Source organism: Urocampus carinirostris, chromosome 2 (assembly GCF_059441175.1).
Source record: "Urocampus carinirostris isolate Australia breed hairy pipefish chromosome 2, RoL_Ucar_1.0, whole genome shotgun sequence".
NCBI classification, from domain to species: Eukaryota; Metazoa; Chordata; class Actinopteri; order Syngnathiformes; family Syngnathidae; genus Urocampus; species Urocampus carinirostris.
The window spans coordinates 54,744,049-54,765,823 of NC_142350.1; the positions used below are offsets into that span (position 1 = coordinate 54,744,049).

At 37.7% G+C, this 21,775-nt stretch overlaps 2 protein-coding genes across 3 annotated transcripts in view; one reads left to right on the top strand and one right to left on the bottom strand.

Annotated features, from left to right (window-relative positions):
- Positions 1-2: 2 nt before the first annotated feature.
- Positions 3-16,540, bottom strand: rundc3b (RUN domain containing 3b). 2 transcript variants are annotated; one of them, XM_088327158.1, is made up of 11 exons: positions 16,169-16,540; positions 13,360-13,475; positions 13,157-13,290; positions 10,927-11,015; positions 10,633-10,722; positions 8,968-9,048; positions 8,715-8,889; positions 6,787-6,944; positions 3,211-3,357; positions 822-925; positions 3-706 (listed from the first exon to the last, which is right to left on the bottom strand). In XM_088327158.1, exons 1-11 carry the CDS (start codon positions 16,261-16,263, stop codon positions 561-563), a joined length of 1,335 nt encoding a protein of 444 aa, XP_088183284.1. In that variant the 5' UTR covers positions 16,264-16,540; the 3' UTR covers positions 3-560. The 2 variants fall into 2 exon arrangements, with proteins under 2 accessions (XP_088183284.1, XP_088183285.1); XM_088327159.1 differs by having other exon boundaries at positions 4-706; positions 10,927-11,012; positions 16,169-16,537.
- The window catches only part of LOC148372552 (ATP-dependent translocase ABCB1-like), a 24,627-nt gene continuing 19,039 nt past the window's right edge, over positions 16,188-21,775 (top strand). The window contains exons 1-5 of the mRNA XM_088327154.1: positions 16,188-16,453; positions 20,495-20,578; positions 21,305-21,419; positions 21,497-21,555; positions 21,631-21,712. Of these exons, the coding sequence (XP_088183280.1) occupies positions 20,538-20,578; positions 21,305-21,419; positions 21,497-21,555; positions 21,631-21,712 (297 nt within the window). The 5' untranslated portion in view covers positions 16,188-16,453; positions 20,495-20,537. The remainder of the gene's footprint in view (positions 16,454-20,494; positions 20,579-21,304; positions 21,420-21,496; positions 21,556-21,630; positions 21,713-21,775) is intronic.

Sequence of the window (21,775 nt, forward strand, 5' to 3'; positions counted from 1 at the left end):
GTGCCCACTTTTTTTGCACAAATGTTTATTCAAATTGAAGAATAAAAGGCCATAAAATATTTGCATGTGCAAACAAATGATGAAATAAAGTAAAAACAAAACCACATTCACCACAAGCCCAAGTGAAATACTGCTTTGGAATTTAAATAATTAAAGCAAACACTTAGGAATAAACTGAGGACTGATTATCCATTAATCTTATGGGTAAACTAAGGACGGATCATCAATCATAGAAGTCATGACCTGAGAACAATACAACGTTGTGCACATTACGGAAACAAAACAACACCTGAGAACTTAGGTTAACAACTGATGCAGTAACAAATGAGAAAAGTGCGCATACAGAGCGCTGATCCTCCACTAGCGATTAGAGAAGATAAGAGTCTGACTCTTCCAATGTTGGCACATTAAATTTCTTTCAATACAAAGCATTCAAGTAATTGTTACATCATTATACAAAGAACCTCACCAGCGAGTTCATTCCCACAGCCTGCTTGAACATGTTTGTGTGGGGACACTAATAAAGTACATCTCTATAAAGAGAAATGGGATCTAGTATGCTATGTTGGGGTATACCCGGGGGTGTTGACCTCTGCGCCAGGACTGGCTAGACATTCGTTGGACCTCAAGCTGGCCAGAGACCTGAAACTGTTGACAGACGTCAGAGAGCCGCAAAGTCCTCGGAGTGACGGTGTTTGCTCTTTTCCTGTGTTGAAAATAAATAATTGTCAACCTACTCACTTCACAATGATTACATTGAAATGGATAAAAAAACATTACTAAAGAAGGTCAGCATAGAAGGCCTTGTTGTCAGTGTGTACCTTGGCGAGGCAACTGTGGTTTAGCCTCCGGCAGAAGCATGTGCAACGGTTCCAGGGACATCTGTGATAAGCTCATGTCGGTAGGAAGATTGCAGAAGCTCTTTCTGCACAGCGATAATGTGATAACGTTAAGTTTCATCAAAAATCACTTTGATAAGCAATATGTTCAGATTATTCTTGGCACTCCGCGGTGTCTCACTGGCGCTTTTTAAAAAACGTTTGATAACGGAAAATTGCGTATTCTCTAGGAGGATAACAAAGACACAAAAATTGTTTTTATATATATATATATATATATATATATATATATATATATATATATTACACAGTACAGTAAGTGTTACATTCCGTATAAAGTTTGTATAAAGTATTTTTTTGTGGCACCAAACATTTTATTTTTCTGGTCCAATATGGCTCCTTCAACATTTTTCAAAAAGCAAATATCAAGTAACAGACAAGAGTCTCACTGATGCCCCAATTGTGATATTTCAATTTGAAAGTTACCTCCATACAGCGTGAACTACTAAAATGAATATAAAAGCAATATAAACTGCTGGGCCCCAAGATTCAACCGGATTTCTTTGAACTTGATTGATTTTTAATTGGGATTGGACGTGAACGTTTATTACATTTTTTCAACACATGATAACAGAGCCCCCATTTTCAGGGTTTGGAAGGAGGATCCTGTTGAAACAAGACTGGTTATTATCAAGATGAAAGTTCCTCAGAAGAATTCTTATTAGAATGAAAACGTTTTCTCATTGGGACGAGAACGTTTCTTATAAAAGTTGAGAAAGCTTTACATTCTGACAAATAGGCTTATTATTATAATGATAAAATATATTGTGTTTTGTTTGGAGGTGAACATTTCCCATTTAAGATGAGAAATTTTTCTTTCTTTTTTTTTAGGAAGAGAAATGTTCTCATGAGGATTAAAAAAGATTCTCATTATAGAGTTCATCCGAATGACAACATGTCTTATGACGAGAATATTCTCACAACGATGAAAAACTGATAAGAACAAGTACAGTCTTTATAGAATTTCCATTAGGACGAGAATGCTCTTTGCTCGGACAAGAAAGTTTATCAAAGATGAGAAGGATAAGCCTTTTGACTAGAACACCTATTACTCTGCAAATGTTTCTTTTTAGGATGAGAACATTTCTTTTTAGAAGAAGAACGCTTCTCATAAGGATGAAAAATTATACTCGTTATAACAAGTTTTGATTAGAATATAAACATTTCTTGTCAGGATGAGAATATTTTTTATAAAGGAGGAAAAAGTCTTCCGTAATTACATGAACAGTTCTTATTAGGATGACAAAATTTCTCATTTAGGACAAGACTTTGCACGGAAACATTTTGCATGAGGATGAGAATGTTGCTTGCTAGGACAAAAAGGTTTCTCAAAAGTTTTCTCATTTTGGCAGGTACATTTCTTATGAGACTGAGAAAATATCAGGTTAAGACGAGAAAAGAAAGCTTCTCGTATGAAAAACGATTCTCTTTATAACAAGTTAAGATTAGAATGTAAACATTTCTTGTCAGGATGAGAATAATTTTTATATGGATGAGAAAGTCTTCCATAATTACATGAACAGTTCTTATTAGGATGATAAAATTTCTCATTTAGGACAAGACTTTGCAAGGAAACATTTTGCATGAGGATGAGAATGTTTTTTGCTTGGACAAATGAAATGAAATGAAAAATGAAATGATCTGCATTTATATAGCGCTTTTCAAGTCAATGAAGACTTCCCAAAGCGCTTTACAATGTGCTTCACATTTACCCATTCACATACACTCACACACCAATAGTGGCCAACCTGCTTATTGGACAAAAATGTTTCTCATAGGTTTTCTCATTTTGACAGGAACATTTCTTATTAGACTGAGAAAATGTCTGGTTAGGTTGAGAGAAAGCTTCTCATAAGGACAAAAAAATATTCTCATTATAACGAGTTATTTTTAAGACGATAACATTATTTGCCCAGACGAGAGCGTTTTCTCATAGGAATGACAAAGTCTCTCATAGGAATGACAAAGTCTCTCATAATAACAAGAACAGTTCCTATTAAAACATTTTGCATTAGGATGTTTTTTTTTTTTGCCAGGACAAGATTTTTTCTCAAAGGCGATAAAGTTTGGTATTTCCGAAACATGAGACTGAGAACGTTTTTCGTTAGGACAAGAAGGTTTTTTGTAAGGTTGAGAATGTTTTCTGTTGAAACGATATTTCAAATTACAATGAGAAAGCTTCCCCTTAGGAATAATCTGTGGTCTGTGCAGCCCTTTGAGACTCTTTGTGATTAAGGGCTATACAAATAAACATGACTTGAATTGAAAAAAAACTTTCGTGTCGTAATAGAAAATAAATTCCTTGACATACTCCTCCCACTGTCCTGGGCTTTTCCTGTAAAGCAGTGTGTCCAAGGCAACGGCGTTGGCGTCCAAGGCATCAGGAGATGGCCACTGATTGGTCAGGTGGGCAGTCAACTCCCGCCGTGACCGCAAATCATTGTTCTTCAATACTGTTCTGAACATATGAAATGCAAATGAATCACAAAGGAAGTTGGATTTGTTGTTTCATCTTCAGTGTATCATGTTTAAAGCTCTTTATTATAATTTTCCCTCTTATGCATCTTGGTTATGTAACTGCGACTATAGAAATTTCTTCAGATTTGAGTCATAATCCACATCCATCCGTTTGAGGTGTCCTAATAAAGTGAAAAGTTAAATATTTCTTCTATTAAATATGTGATAACAATGCCCAACTGTGTTCAGAGATCCCTTTTTACATTGAACCATTTTGCTTTAATCTTACTTTTAGCAGAGCTGTTCGGTGCAATACACATTAGGTAGGAGGATTGGGGGACAGCGGTGGAGAGGAACAATTTGCCCGTCCCTGTGTTTCTATTTTTAATTCTATTTGCTAATGTCTGACAGATGATTCATCATTTGCTTTAAAGGTAAGGTATTTTGAAATGTCATGTAATAATGACATTATAAAAAAACTTACAAATATTTATTCCTGCGGTCCCAATTATTAGAATTGGATGATTTAGTAAAAATTTTCACTTCACAACTGCTATTTAAGGTCAACAAAAACACAGTGCCAGAAAACATCCAAAAATTATTCACTCGGAAAGAGGGAAGTTATAACTTAAGGGTCTGTGGTAAATTCAAAATCCCATCGGTGAGAACCACCAGGAAAAGTATGTGTGTGTCTGTGTGCGGAGTCAAACTTTGGAACAATTTACAAGACGAGATCAAACAATGTCCCAATATTCACCTGTTCAAATCCAGATACAAAAAAACAATATTGGCGGAATAAGATATGAAGAAAATGGGCTATGAGTGATACCAGAGATTAGAAATACTGCTTTTACAAACTATAGTTTGTTGTTATTGTTACTATTATCATATCATAACTGTTATTATTGCTATTGTTCTTAGCATCCTTAGTGTCACAATGATATTTAGTGACTAGTGGCATTGTGACGTTGAGGGATGATTAGTGTATAAAATATGTGACTATTGTTATTATTATAATTATTGATATCTGACCTATAAAATATGTATATCCGTGAGATTTTGTTATATTTAGACACAAAAGAGGAGCTAGCTGTAAAATGTAATTAATAGGGATAAGATAAAGGGGTAGGGAAAATACGCGTCTGCTTCTTACTAACCCTTTTCGAACATGTTTACATTATTTTTGTTGTTGAGTCATTGTTTTTGTCCTGTTTTTATTTTATGTTCGAAATAAAGTTTTCATTCATACAACACCAAGCTATCAGCTATCAATTTAACATTGGTTGTTGTGTTAAATTTAGCAGTTTGCATTAAAAGAATCATTTAATTAGGGAAAAATATTATGATTTTCCCCAGGTAGTTAATCTGTGTAAGCACTGCCTATAAACACACCTATCCAAGCATTGCAGTTACGAGTGCATTATTCGTTTTTGGTACATGCACCAACAGCACCGAGCAAAATTGACGATAAAAATAAAGTTATTTCATAACAAGAATAGCTTGCTTTTTCAGGAGGAGTTAGCCATTAAATAAGCTGTGCTTAATTCCAATTTGGCCTTGTAACTCAGTTTCAAATCCTGCTTTTTGCATAACAATGAAAAATTAAACAATCTACCAGATCAAACCACTTTTTGTTGGGCAATCCGATCTCCCTGTTGCATTTATTAGGATACAAATGCCCTGTAAGGCATCATTTAGTATACCTATCAACTTATATGGTTTATTTTTATTTTATACAGTTTTTGATTAAAATATTGTATTCCGTCTAACAATTTTTGTACGGGAATTTTTAAAAATACTGATAAAAAAATCTTTTTTGTTAGACTGATCTCGTCTTGCCCATTTTAGCTCTAATCGTGATCGTCTTCATATTAGTGGGGAAATAACTAACAAAGATGCTTAAATAATTGTGTTATTAGTTAAAAAAAATAACTTGTTTACTTAAGTTTTTTATTCTACATAGTCTAGCTTGCTGTGAGTTAATTGGTGCCGCGTTGTGTTTGTAAGGTGTATTATCGCTTAATTAGGGGAATTGCAATCATTAACCCTTTACTAACCAAGTATCATACAGGCTGCCTTGAAATCTTTCATCGTTTTGGCCATTAAAAAGTCAGAAATCATGTTAAGAGGGATTACTTTTGGCCCCTTTTTAAAACAACCCAATACTTCAATACCGGGCAATTTCTACCACAAATGTGTTAATACAATAGATAACAGTTTAAAATAAAATAAAAACAAAAATGGACTTGGATTTTTCATGATTATAATGAAGTAGAGACTGGAACTAAACATACACATAAGACAACATAACCTGGTATTATGATTTGTTATAAATATACAGTATACAAAAAACGTTTTTGAATCTTGCTCTCTTAGTTTTCCATATATTGTCAACTATTTTTCTTTATAACCAGGCGTTTTATGGGCCTCTGTGGTAGATAGTGAAGCAAATCCTGGAGACAGAGACCCACATCATACAGGGTGCATCAGTACTCCTAATTATTTGCCCTTTTGACTATCAAAACTAATAAAGTAATGTTAAAATGATTCAAATGTTTTTTAATTGCTTACAAAAACAAAAATGCTGTACTCATTATGCCCTGTCTGTGTCATTTCTTGCCTGTGATTGATCGGTTGCCACACGTAGATGCCTGTGAGATACCATTGTGGAAAGTTGATGCCACCTTGTAGGTGTTTTGGAGAACTACTTTGATCGAATTTTTTTTCTTATATGAACGCAAAGGCCATTTTCTCTTCTTCCTGGAACCGTTCAAATTTTCTTTTTAGACAGCAGTCGCTGAGTTACAGTCCTTTAAATAGCGCTTGTAAAACAGGGGGCACCGGCGCCACCGTGGTAATAAGAGGGATAATAAGGGGAGCATTTGGCTGAGGTTGACAAGTATGTTTTTGTGCTCTCATATGCCTGCACAACGTCCCAGTTTTATTTTTATTTTCAGTTGGTCTCGAGACCGTCAACATGCATGTACTTGACTGGCAGCATGAACGAGCATGACAGAGGCTGCAATGATGACACACGCCAGAGGTGGTGGCCACGTGTAAAAAAGTTCCAAATTCTGTACAGCTCCTTTAAAGCTCTTTGTAACAGTTTACCCTCTTATGCAGCTAAGTTGTGTAACCGTTATTAGAGACATTTCTACTGGTTTGAGTTGTGATCCCCATCCATCCTTTATTATTACATTCCAGTAAATGTGACATTTTTGCATTTACTGAAAGAGCTAAGAAAATTTGTCTTTCCATCGGTCGCGACACGTCTTTTGATGAGGGATTCAGGAGCTCAATTAGCTCTTATATCATAAAAAAATGCAGCCTGAAATAAAAACGTGGGCACCTATGCATACTCTGCAGCGACCATTTTGGCACAAGAGGCATACCACATAACTGCCAGGTTATCCACTTTCCACAAACTCACAGTTGATCTTGTAGTTCCAAAATGATGAACTCCAGCTGCTCCTTTTCCAGCGAGTGGGACAAATGAGTGTCCACCAGGCTCTGCTCAAGAGCTTTGTGGTGTGATGACGCCTCCGCCAACTGTACCTCCCGCAGACGCACCAGCTCTTCCAGGTACGCCTGACATGGAAACAACAATAGAGAATCAATTTGGATTTACTTGCCAGAGAAAATTTTAAAAAATGAGCAAATGTGCCCCCCCCATATTTTGGGAAAATTTAATTAAAAAAGAGCAAACATATTTTTATTAAATACCAAAAAATGTGAAAAATAATGTTTTAAATATTTTTGTTATATCAGAAAATTAGGCAAAATGATCTGCCGCAATAAAAGAATGTGCTTATTTTTGTTAAAGGGACTGTCTACATTATTAAACGCCTCCTAGATACATTAAAAAAAAAAACTTTGATTCCAATAAGCCAAACTACATCCATCCATCCATTATCTGCTCCGGTTATCCTCAGTAGGATAGCAGGGGTGCTGGAGCCAATCCAGCCAATCATGTACCATCCGTAATCATGGTAAATGCGAACTCACGACCAAATAAGATCATCGAGTGCTGGTGGAAAACATCGAAGCGCACAGGGAGCCAGTTGCTGTGTTTTGCGGAAACGTGGCTCACGTTTAGCATTCCGGACGCTAACGTGTAGCCACCCGGAACTACCCGGAGCAATCCGGCTTCAACGCCGCTAAACAGAGACACGAAAGCCGAGGAGAATCGGAGAGGAGGCGGACTTGCTAACACGAGGTGGTGTATCCCTGGATTTTCACAAAGAAAAGTTTTCCATCTGCCGCAGGGATGTCGAATTTTTGGACTGGCGTGACGTCATCCACTTCGCTACAAGCACCCCTAGGGCATCATGTTCATCTGTTAATAAACAACAGGGTAGACTGCTGGAAGTGTGAATTTCCCTACGGGGATGAATAAAGTATCTATCTATCTATCTATCTATCTATCTATCAATCCCAGCTATCTTCGGGCAGCAGGCAGGGGACACCCTGAACTGGTTGCCAGCCAATCGCAGGGCACACAGGGACAGACAATTAACTCGCTCATTCACACCTATACAATTTGGAACGGCCAATTAACCTGACATGCATGTTCTTGGAATGTGGGAGGAAACCGGAGTGTCCGGAGGAGACCCACGCAAGCACGGGGAGAACATGCAAACTCCACACAGGAGGTTCGATCTTATGACCTCAGAACTGTGCCAGAGACGCGCTAACAACAGCGCCGCCGTACTGCCATGCCAAACTACATGAACTATCAAATAAATATGCATTTTTTTAAATACTTGTAGGTCGAGAAATTTGCATTCATTTTACATAACATGGGCCTCACTGAGTGGAAGCTGACATAGTTAGCTAAGGCAGTGTTTTTCAACCTTTTTTAAGCCGAGGGACATTTTTTACAATGAAAAATTCCTGCGGGTCACCACCACTTGGTGTCGTTGCATCTCTGTGAAACCGTAGAGGCACACAAATTGGATAATTTCAAAGTAATTAATTTTTGTACTGTACCGTGGGAAATTATTAACACAGGGGTTGAAAAATACTGATCTAGGGTACCCATAAAGAACAAAAAGCTTACCAAAATGTTTGCTAAAATATTACAAGAATAATGGTATGGTTTGGTCACTTTGTGTCTGGATTGTATTCTTCCTTGTGCTTTTTAGCACTTGTTATTGGTTATACTTCAGAATACAGCACCATCTAGTAGTCAAAGAATACACACTGTCTCTTTAAGTACCATTAAGTATAAAGCTCAAAATATATTAAATTCAAAAAGTAATTCTTAAAATGAGATAAAAAGATGCATGTAAAGTGCAATATGTTATATATTTCATATTATTCAGTTGGATTATTTTCTAATTCTATGTTCAGGCATACCTTCTGCTCCAATGCCATGCGATATTTCTGCTCAAAGCGCTTGCACTTGCTGACCAAGTTGCTCTGCTCAGTAAAGATGGAGGCGGCCGTGGCGACTTTATCTGGTGTGCTGCGTTCGCTGCCGCTGCTGCCAAGCGTGCGCATCTCCTCCTCGTCGCTGCTGATGCTGTCACCGCTGCAACCAGAGGAGCCATTCAGGCCGCCCCATCCGCATGCATCTGGTCACGTTGTGCGTCGTGGCTGACTTGCATACCTCTGAGTGAACTTCAAGTAAGGTGTGTAGTCGATGACCGAGGGGCCGCCCACGTCCAGACCTTCGCCTTTTAGGCAGAAACTATGGAGATGACAAAGGGTGAATGTGGGTTAAGCTAGTGCTATATAAAAGTATTTGCCCCCTTCCCTATTTCTTTGTTTTTTGCATAGTTCACTCACAAAAGTTTCATGAAATCAATTTTAATATATCAGAGACAACCCAGGGAAATACAAAATGCAGTTTTGAAATGTTGATCCCATTTATCAGGGCAGTTCATCCTAGAAAACCCTCCAATATAAGTTTTGCAAAGAAGAGTGGGCCAAAATTCCTTCACAGTGTTGTGAAAGACTCATTGCCAATTATCATAGATTTTTTATTTATGTTATTGCTGCCAAATGTGGCTTAACTCGCTATTAGGTTCAGAAGACAATTACTCTTTTGTGACTTAAAAAAGGGAGTTACCATTTTAAAACTCAATTTTGTATCTCCTTGGGTTGTCTGTCTGATATTGAAATTGTTTTGATGGTCTGAAAGTTTTGCAATGAATAAGTATGAAAAATCAAAGAAATCAGCCAATGTATTGTCCTATTAAATCCGTAGAATCTCTATTGGGGACATTTTTCACAGCCACTTCTCTTCCCAAATTGGTATAGTGCGACTTCTATTCAGTCTTAGATTTGTACTTGTTAGACTATTGAAATGTGTCACTGCATAAACACATAATTGTGAGTTTTCCAGTTATACGCTTTTTATTCTTATATATAATCACATCAATAAATTAATCAAGTTAATAACGTATTGATAATGAATGCAACTTATGATTAGCAATATATTCATATGTACTTATTTATTTTTTGTGAAAAAAATAAATAATAATAATAATAATAATAATAATAATAAGTTAATGGGGTTACAAAAAAGGAGAGAGGCCAAGAAATCCAGGTGAGTGCAATTTATGGCCTTAAATAGCGGGTCTATCTTAAATCAAATAACATCGAGCAGGTTTGTTTCCTCAAATGTTCTCTGGTTGATAAATGGTAGCCAGCAACTACAGCTACATTGTGTGGCTTTTTTGTGAGTGGCACTTAGGTTTTGCTGACATCCAGTGGACATAGTTTAAACTGCAGGTCATTGGCTGACGTGATGAAGCTTGTTTTTTCTTGTGCTTCTCTCAGCTTTATCTCGCGGACCGGATTGAATTCATTAGTGGGACTGATCCGGCCCACGGGCCACAATTTTCCCACCCCTGTTCAAGTCGTGTTTTGACTTGCTGCTAGGAGGGAGGCCTTGAGTATTATCAAACCACCTTCAGGACTTGACATGAAAGACTGGTGTGAAGCTGGTGTCTTGGGAATTTTCCACCGACTTCTGTGTTCAGCGCCTTTGGTATAGAAATGCTTGTCAGCCATTTTGAAAGCGCACTTGTGGAACGGTTACAGCCTTGTTCTGTACTAATAAGCCCAGAATCTTCCATTTCATTTATTTTATTGTAATCAAGTCCTCAAACTGCTCACTCTGGCATGTGTTCCTACCAGTCTCGTGACACAGATATTGATTCCAACACACTGAAGAAAGAAAAGTCCGTTCTCCTCAATACCTTTGACCTACCGGTAATCTATTTTTGGACAGCACATTGAAAGGAATGAAAAATAACAAAATCAATACCTGAAGTCAATAGTGTTGAGTCCAATGAGTGTGTCCGCCAGAAGTCCGGCCTCCTCTCCTAGCATGATCGCCCCGTCCTCATAAAACCTTCTGCAATTGTGTTTGCAAACATTAATGCTGCTTATTTAAAATGTTAAACCGAACTTTCTTTTAGCAGATTTAAGATAAAAACTGCACACAAAGTTAGGTAAAGTTGCAAAATTTGAAAGGACAAGTGTAAAAGTGATTGTACAGGATTAGCTTGTATAATATTCAGAGAAGTGTGTCCTGAAAGTGCATGCGTTAAACTCAAACCTTGTAGTTTTAATGTCTCTCAAAGTGGATGAGATATATTCAGACAGCCTCTTCTCCATTAGAACCACTTTGATCCAAGCTTGACCCTGCTAAGCCCAAAAAGACCAGGTTTGATCAAATAGTTCTTTGCATTGCCTTCTGAAACTTACGTTTATTGTTGATGTTGACTGTGTTTTGTCTATTTGTGTCTATGCAACATCAATTGGAGCCTGGTAACCCGAGAACGGGGGATTCTTTCATGTGCGATGCTTTCTCAAGGTTTCGGTTTTTATTTATCTTGCCCTCATTTGGGTTTCAGATCAGGGGATGTTCTACTGGTGGTCTGCTCAGCCCTTTATTAAGTTACATAATGCTGCAGCAAGGCTTTTAACTAAGACAAAATGTTTGATCACATTACCCCGATTTATGCTAACCTGCATTGACTACCTGTTAGCTTAAGATGTCATTTTAAGGTTCTGTTGGTAGTATTCAAAATCATGCATGGACTTTCTCTCTCATATCTTTCAGATTTAATTTCCCCCTATGTTCCGGTCCGGAGCCTTCGCTCTGAAAATGCTAGTCTACTCGTGATCCCAAGAGCCAAGAAGAGATCCGCAGGTTAAAGAGCGTTCTCCGTTCCGGCCCCGGTGCTGTGGAATGCTCTTCCCCCTTATTTGGTTTTGGAACATCCATTGCATCCTGGTCATCCTGGAAGGGGGAGTAACTCATGTGCAGTCCTTTCTCAAGGTTTCTTCATTTTACTCATGTTGAGGTTTTTGAGTTTTTCCTTGCCCTCATGTAGGTTTTACATCAGGGGATGGTCTCATAATAGTCTGTGGTTTGCAATAATATCTGGCATGTGCAGCCCTTTGAGACACTTCGTGATTAAGGGCTATACAAATAAACATGACTTGACAATACAAATAAATGTGACTTTACTTAAAATGGCAAATTTTCAAGAAGACAGCCTGCATTAATTTTGTCATCACAAGAGAACGTTCTCATTTCCTCAACTCAGCTATAAACAGAAACAGGGAATAATAAACAGTAAAATTATGTACATGAGGAAGATACTCTTTTACTCAATTACTTCTCAAAAGGTTTCCATTTTTTGGCTCACATATTAACCTCTCATGTCAAGACCACTTTGAAAAAAAATCAGCCATCAATGTCGTCAATCTCTAAAGCATAGTTACTCTCCTGTAATTTTCACGTTTATGTCAGCAACACACAGAAATAACTTACAAGTAAAAACAGGTGAAAAATCATCCAACATCTCATGTGAAAATAGGGCTGACAGCCAGGTCACAAGGTTTCCAAAAATAGCTCACCAGTGATTAGTCTTCCCAAAACTGATTTTGAGACGTGCAGAAATGAGAAAAATACCCATTTTTTTACCTGAATATGGTACATTTTTTAAATGGACACTGTGTAAATTTTTGACAACTAGATGTCGCTATATGGTGTGGTGCAACTGAAAACGAGTGATACAAAGCGTAAGGAGAGGTATGAACTATGGAGAATCAAAGTGACTTAAACTTATTTTTTTCCCAGCCTTGTGAATGTAAATGGTAAATGGTCTGCGTATTTCGTTTTTTGCGGTATCCGTAGAACCAAGATGGCAAGCAACCGTGTCAGCTCCTTCTAGGATGTTATGTAAAAAAATACAAATTTCTTGATACACTTATACCTTAAATTATGCTTGTTTGTATGATAGTCCATGTGTTTTTGCCCATTGTTCAATTCGATATGGGTTTATTTTTAATGCACGGAGTGTTTTATAAAACTAAGAGACACAATTGTACACAATGTTCCTATAAAGTTAGTACAAGTTATGTTAAGAGCATTAACAAAAAAAGACATTTTAGTCTCTGTAAGTTCGAGACCAGGTGGAAACAATAGTTGGCCTGGAGAGGGATGGGCGCCATCAGTTTGTACTTGCCCAAGACACACCACAGGAAATGGTGTCCCTACGACCGTAGTGGTTAAGGGAACCAACCAACCAACCAAGTTTAATTATATGCTACTATGGCACGGTATTACTTGTGCACATAGTTATCAATTTGCCATCATAGTGTTAGCATTAGAAATGAAGCCATTGTTTGTTTTATGTCGTGTGAAACCGGGTAATGTTCTTAGCCAAACATTCCTGGCTGACCCATATATTTACTGCTGAGTGGAGTGGATAATGCAAAGTAGGCAAAAACATTCCTGATAAAAGAACCTTTTGACCTCCAAAATAAGGTCCCACCTTAGCTTTGGACGACCGCACGTTCTCCATACTCTCGATGCTTCGAATGCAGTTGTGAGGGACTTTGCCGCTGGCTGCTTTGATAAAGTCCCAGAAACTTCGAGGACTCTCATAACCAAACCAGGTTGTCTGACCTGAGAAAAATAATATACCAGAGGGGACACATGTTTAGCCCAGGTATCATTCATGTGTTTTTTTTTTACCTTTTAGCCTATGGTTGAGAATATGCTCGAGGATAGACACAAAGTTGACCAACTCTGCCGACGTGTCGTCCATGATGTCGGAACAGGAGCGGTCCAGGAGAGTCTTAACTGAAAACCTGGACACAAAGTGAGCCAAGTATTGACAAAACATCACAAATATTTCATTTTTTAACACGATTTCCACATAAGCAATGATTTGGGCTTCAGTTATCCTTTGATGTGAGCAAAAAGCCTGTTAGGTCAAAACTGTACGTCCCCTGTGATTGACTGGCCTACATAGTCAGTTGCGATAAGATCCAGCTCACCTGAAACATGAATGAGGACTAGCATCCTACGACAACTGAAAGAAAGAGGCTTTTGTTTCAAAAGCAAAGCTGCCGTATCCTCTATGTTGCAATAAGGAGACTTTGGTTAATGAGATTGCACCTAATTTGGCAGGAGGGAAGTTTAATGGAGTTGCCTCAATTGTGTGTGCGTACCAGAGTTATTAGGAGACCTTTTAAATCAAGCAAATGAGCCGACTCCCTCACTTCTGTTGCCTGGTAACAGGGCTTGCAATATACAAACACAATTGCAAATGTCATCCCGATTCCACTGAGACCACCTGCATTAAAACTAAGTCATAAGTACTTACTTGGGTGTGAGATAACTTTCTCCAAACATTTACAATTGTAATTTACAATAATCGGTACATGCAATCATTTTTGTCGTTACGGTAAGGAGTTACGCTTAACCATCCCCAGTTAACATAAAGTAATAGGCGGGACGCACACTAAACTAGTCCTTAGTCAATTTCATGGAGCATTTAGGAAAACAATAATTTCCAGTACAGGCAATTTGAAGGCACTTAAAATTTTAAAATAAATGTTAAAATTAGCAACGATGCAAAACCACAACAATTACTCCTGTTCATGGTGCGAAACAACATTCTTGTTATATCAGGAAATATTTTGTTCATTGTGACTACTGATATTGTTGATTTTGAACTGAATACGAGTGCTACAAAGCACAAGAAGCAATACAAACTACTGAGACCCAAACCGCACCATTTTTCTTGTCATTTTTTTGGGGTATCCTTAGCAGCAAGATGAACGACAATTATGTCAGCTCCCTCTAGGTTAGCCTTATGTTATGTAAAACAGATGCAAATTTCTCAACCACGTTTTTGTAATAGTTCATGTATTTTTGCGGATTATTCAAATCAATGTTTTTCTTTAATTAAAGTTTTCTTCTAAAAAATACACAATCTCACGTTGTTAAACAAAATCCATGAATTGAGCAAAAGTAGTCTTTTATGACGATTGAGTTTTTTTATGATTATGATACATTTTTTTACTAAATTAAAATGATAAATGTGCACTTATAAGTTCGCGCTATTCTATATGTTTTTTGATCATTTTGAATTGTATATGTCGTAAAACAATTTTTTTACGTCAAAAATAATTAAAAAGAAAGAAATACACTTGTTTTTTGATAGACTTATCTTATCTTGCCCATTTAGGCTTAATCTACAGAGTTTCTGCAACACTAAATTTCAGGAAAGTCAGGAAAGAACTAAGAAGATGCTGAAAGAATTGTTTTTGTGTTGTTAATTTGGAAAATGAATTAAATTTATTTACTCAAATTATCTTTTTTTTTTTACCAGTTCAGGGTGCCCAAAGACAGCTGGGAAGGGCTCCAGCAACCCCGCGACCCTACTGGGGATAAGCGGTGCAGATAACGGATGGATGGATATTCTACATAGTTTGTCTTGCTGTGTGTGAGTATATAGGTGCTGCGCTGTGTTTGTAAAGTTTATGATTGCTCAATAAGGGGAATTGTAATCATTAAAAAGGGGAGTAATTAGCCGAGGGTGACTGATATAATACCAATCCTAATTTTAACAAACATAAATTACAAAATACCTTTTGTCATTGAAATAAGAATAATTTAATTTATGTTAGTCACCAAAATCAACAAGTACCATACTTCATTGCTCCAAAAGTGAGCTCCATAGCTGTGGATGATATCTGTTTACAAGTTGTGCTTGTATTCGGCTAGCCAAAACCCTGGACTTACACTATATGTTTACTGATACAATTCTGACATTTGTTATATAAAGATAAATTGACCAGTGGTATTTTAAGAATATAAAATGAAAAATTCCCATCATAATTAACCAATACACACAAGACTTTTTAGTGCTGAATGCGTATTAAATGATTTAATACTCAAAGTTTCTAAAAAAAAAATGAGTTTTTCCCAAGTATCAGTAGTTTCACACACCGCTGCCCATCAATACTGAGGTCTGGTTCACTTGACAACAAAAAAAAAACAAGAGCAACCAGATGATAAAGGTGCCGTATCTTAATAAGAGCAGGAGGCTTTTCTCTTGCTATTGGCAACCATGTAAACCATCATGTGGGGGCGCGAACCACTACCCCCCTAAAAAAACGGCATGGAGAGGGATGGGTGCCGCCAGGCTGAACTTTCCCAAGACACACCACAGGAAGTGGTGCTTCGAAGACCATGACCGTTAAGGGATCCGTAAACCTTGAAAATACAAGAATGTACTGTACATTAGCAAAATAATCTCACTTGCCATATCATGAAATTTTGCTCATTACTGTAAAATAAATATTTTACTAGAAAGATTTGTTTTAGTCCAAAAAACAGTAAATGGAAGAGTTACCACAGGATGGAAATGCAATTACAGGCTCCAAAATCAAGTCATGTTTAGAGATATAATGGAAAGTGTGACGCTTAGGTGATGTTATGATTGCAGCTTGACATGATTAGGAGGAGGAGGATAGTCATGACGACAACCTACCGGCACACGGTGAGCAGGTTTCTCCTTTCCACCGCCGCGCTCCTGCTCGCTGCCCGCTTTCGGCTGACGTGCAGCCCCGCGCCTAGCGAAGCCATCTACCGTCTGCAGCCCGGGGCAGCCTGCCTGCTGGTGGCCGTTCACTCCACATGCAACCGTCAGCTACAGTATCGTGTTTGCTTACGTCACAATGCGTGGATGAAGAAAAAGCCTCAAACCGGAAGTAGCATCAAGGTTTGGCAGCGACGCCCATTCTGGTTAGAACTTTCACTATCAAAACATAGTAAGGTAGGTCGTGATTTTGATCCAGTTTAAAAACACAGTTTGAAGTGATTTTTATGGTTCAGAATTGATAAAAACCCTCTTATCAGATTTTATTAAATATATTTCAATACCCTCACCTCCCTCCTTAGTCGCCTTATTCTGAAGAGCACAAGGTTGACGGAGAAGCTAATGACATACTTTGTCTCTAAACATGCCCCTTATTTTGTCACGTACCGCTCCTATTGTCTATTGGCAGTCTTGCGTTTACAGTCTATTTCGATCCCAACACATGCATTAGTTTATTTATGGCTTGTGTCCAACAGTTGGAAATAATAAGTACTGCGACACTTGTTCGATGCTCTTTTCCGCAACATGACCGTAACAGGTTGCACCGGATGTCCGGTCTGCATCAAATGCGCCTCACGGACATTTAAAAATCGTCATGATTTTTTTAAACTTTGAATACATGTTTAAGATTAAAATATTAATAAAGGCTATAAGATCTTTTAGAGATGGAGTGCACAATTTGAGGTGTCTTAAAAGTTTGAAAGTTAAATATTTTCTCTAACAATGCCCCACCGTGTTCAAAGAGGCCTTATACTTTATTTTCACTTGCACCCATCTGCTTTTATCTCACTTTTATCAGGCCTGTTCACGGCGGAACAAACCTCCAAAAAGATGAAAAAAGAAGAGCTCAAGCGCAATGCACACATCGTGTGTTACTCTGCCTCCGTCTCCTGGCTTAAAGTCATGTTTGCAGACTTAAGTTTTCAAACCCTACCTTTAACATTGTATTTCTCTCTCACCTTTTCTCTCATTTTCCTCCTCCCTGAGTGACGTAGATTACAATCTAGATAGATAGATAGATAGATAGATAGATAGATAGATAGATACTTTATTCATCCCTGAAGGGAAATTCACATTTCCAGCAGCATCCCTGAGCTGAGAACAATACAATAATAAAGCAAAAAGAATACAATATACAAATACCCAGTGTGACGTGCAAATGCCCACTGTAGCGTGTTATATAGAATATCTAAATAGTGCTACACAGAATACATATTGCAATAAGATTCGGTAATATGCAATGTAGGTGGTGTGGTTTAATGTGGGCTTTTACTCTGCCGGGTAAAGTTAAAGAAAAGATCTCTTCAGTCTGTCGCTGAAACTGCTCTTCTGTCTGGAGATAATGCTGTGTAGTGGATGCGATGGATTGTCCATGATTGACCGCAGCTTTTCCAGTGCCCGTCTCTCAGCTACTGTTGTTAGGCTGTCCAGCTCTTTGCCCACAACAGAGCTCGCTTTCCTAGCCAGTTTATTGAGACGAGAGGCATCCTTCTTCTTGACGCTGCCTCCCCAACACGCTGTCGCATAGAAGAGGGCGCTTGCCACAACTGTCTCATAGAATATTTTCAGGAGCCTTTTGCAGATTTTGAAGGAGGCCAGCCTTCTGAGGAAGTAAAGTCAGCTTTGCCCTTTCCTACATAGAGCTTCTGTGTTGGCAGTCCAGTCCAGTTTGTTGTCCAGCTGCACACTCAGGTATTTGTAGGTCTGGATAAATTCTACACATTCTCCTTTGATGGTTACAGGAACCGGGTGAGTTCTGGTTCTCCTGAAGTCCACCACCATCTCCCTGGTCTACTCGTGGATTCGAGAAGTAGTACTGGTAGATAAAGGGGGACTGTTTTCAGTGCTTTGTATTTGTAGGGACCCACTGCTATTTAGTGGTCAAATGCAGCAGGTTGGTATTATCTATCTATCTATCTATCTATCTATCTATCTATCTATCTATCTATCTATCTATCTATCTATCTATCTATCTATCTATCTATCTATCTATCTATCTATCTATCTGAAGACCTTTTTTTATGTTTCAATAAATATACTTTATTTGCAGTCGTCATCATGTTATATTTCTTTTGATATAGACTAGTCTTATCAAACTAATTTAAACAATCGCAAATAAAGCAAAATAATGTAATAAGTGCCACGCGAAAGGTCCCCAGTTCGAGACCGGGTAGAAACATACGTTGGCCTGGAGTGGGATGGACGCCACCAGGCTGCACTTGCCCAAGACACACCACAGGAAATAGTGCCCCTACGACCCTAGTGGTTTAGGGATTCAACCAATTTACCACTAAGCACTTCATTTGATATTTAGTTTTGTAGTATAGTGCAGTGGCTAGCACATTCGCACGCGAAAGGTCCCCAATTCGAGACTAGGTGGAAACATACATTGTCCTGGAAAGGGATGGGCGCCACCGGGCTGTACTTGCCCAAGACGCACCACAGGAAATTATGCCTCTAAGAACCTAGTGGTCAAGGGATCCAACCAAGTATTACTGTATTTGTATTTTGTAGTATTTTTGTAGTGTTTCCACTGTCAGAAATCGCTGTAGTACTGTAGTATTTTTTGTAGGATCATCCGTGGTAATATTTTTGTTGAATATCTGGAAGGGGGTTTACCTCATGTGCGGTCCCTTCTCAAGGTTTTTTCATTTTACTTATGTTGAGGTTTTGAGTTTTTCCTTGCCCTCATGTAAGTTTTAGATCAGGGGATGGTGAAATAAAAGTCCGTGTTTTTTCAATAATCTATGGTCTGTGCAGCCTTTTGAGACTCTTTGTGATTAAGGGCTATACAAATATGAAATGAAATGATCTGCATTTATAAGCATGACTTGACTAGTGTTTTTGTACTATTATTGTAGGTTTTTTTGTAGTATTTCTGTAGTGGTATTTCTGTTGTATTTTTGTAGTATTTACATAGTAGAAGTTTTGTAGTATTACTAGTAATAGTTTGTAGTATTACTGTATTATTATTTTTTCTGTCTTAGTATTTTTTGTAGTATTTCTGTAGAAGTTTTTTGTCGTATTCCCATAATAGTATTTCTGTCATATTTAGTATTTCTGTAATATTTCTGTATTTTCATTTTTTCGAGTATTTCTGGGGCAATATTTCTGTAGTAGAAAACAAAGTTGGCATAAAAAAAACATGTTTTTACTAGTAGTACTTTTTAAAACTTTTGTCATGATATTTTGACCGGGCCGAGCCGCATGTGGCCCGGTTGGCTTTTTAAGGGTTCATATTTCAGTGTTTTTATCCTCACACCTTGCATCAAACTGTCCAAAAAATAAAAAATAAAATAAAAATCAAACCAACAATTTGAAGGGAAATCACTACCAAATACTGCTTTACGAGGAGTGTTGCATTTACAGCGCAAATGAGAAATTATTTCTGCAAATTTGAATATATATCGATTATAGTAAGGACCATGGGCTGGCCCAATAGTTTCTTAGCCATGACTTTTCACATTTTAAATATACTACTAGGCTATTTGATGCTACAGTTCCAGAACAAGACAAAATATGGCCTCCCACTCTTTGTTTTGTTGGTAGAAAGCTGAGAAAGCAAACAGTTTTATAGGCGTAATATAAAAGCCCCACCTTTGACCACAAAACAGAGCTTTTTTTTAAATAATGCTATCTAGCAAATTATGTACTGTACATGTGCACATGCCCCTTGTAAGGCATCATACGCCACTCCCATGCTATCACTTGATCCAGCTTTACCTTTGTCCTGTGTGTTGTGTAATCATTATAACTTTACTGTGGTTGATGGTGTTGCATCAAGTCCTTAAAATATATTTAAAAGTATCTAGTACGAGGATAGGTCATGGATGTGGGAATTAAATTAAGTATTTTAAATAGTCAAAGATTAAATAAAATAGGATAAAATAAGGATAACATTTTCATTTAATAATTTAGTAGAGCTTTCTCCTTTAACATTTCAATCTATATAAGTCTAAGGAAATATGCTGGAGTCACTATGATATTTTTTCAGTTTATGTGGTGCAACACACCTCCATCACAGTGCAACTCTCCCAACAAGGTGCGTTTATTGACATAAAGATGAACAGGCAGGGAAGCCTTTGTAAAATATTTGACAACTCTAAACAACATTGGTATAAACACTTTGTTCAAGTTGAGTATAAAGCTGAAATCACAGCTAAATACACTGTTTTATTGTTTTTAAAAATAAATCACTACAAATGTCTTTGATTTCAGTGACACTGTTCACGGCCTTCAGTGGTTGCTTCTGTTGGGAATCATGAATTATATCGAGGGAACAAAGTACAGTAAAGGACGGAGGTAAGAAGCGTCATGATCAGTGGTCCCCGAACTATAGCCCGTAGGCTTAATACACCCGAACTCAAACTCGAACTTGGTTATTATTTAACTCATGAATAGTGTTATTATTTTTTTTTTACTTTTAATGTGTGTTTAATCCAGAACAGGATAATTGGTTATTATTCATTTTGTCAATAGTGTATGTATTTATTTTCTGACTTTTATTCTGTGAAATATCTAAAACAATTATTTGATTGTGGCTTTATGGAAAACGATATATTTTTACATATAGAGACTCCTGCAATCGTTACACTTTTTCTGTTACAAACTGACATTGGCCCCTCATCCGTGGAGGGAAACGTTATGTGGCCCTCTAAGGAAAATATTTCTCCCTGGTTTTGGTTAACAATATATGGTGTCTGTATGTTATAATTGCTTGGTTAACACATTTTCTTGAAAAGCAGTTTAATAATTGTGATGTGTCATGATGTCGCTGCTTACCACAACCCTAATCAGTTATGATATGCCAATTAATTTATCTGCTATCAATTTGATTTTAAAGTCTAGTGAGTAGACAAAAAACTCAGAGAGGGATTTGAAGCGTCCATAGAGCAGCTGAGCATCGTGTTTATTTTATACACACTCACGTGAGAGGGATGGACAAGGAAGGGGAAAAAGAGGCGTGGAAAAAGGGTGGTCATCCATTAGCCGAGGTGCGAGTTTAAGAACACCATCTTTTTCAAACAGACTGCCGAACAGAGCTGAAGAAGGAGGGCAAAAACAGCGCAGGAGGTGGGGCTGTTTGCGTTCGATCACCAGGGTGGTCAAAAATCCGAGCCTTGCTTTGGAGGACGACAGTGAGGTCTGATGTTTACACTCGACCGCGGGTTCATTTCCAGAACGCACATAAACCAATTGTACACCGTATTCCTCTGACAGGATCCAGACATGGGAGAAACTGATAAACTGGATAAGAACCTAAAGGATATTTATTTAAGGTAATATTTGCTGGGTCGGGGGAAACTGAGTGAGTTTAGAATACTTCAGATTGACAGTTTCATGTTTGATCATAGTGAAGCCAAAGATGAAGAGGACAAGGGTAAAAAGAAGAAAGAAAAAAAGGAAAAGTTACCAATGGTTGGTGCCATCCAGCTGGTAAGTTTCTCATTTTGAACTTGCGACCTGAATGGATATTGTCGTATTTGTCAACCTCAGCCG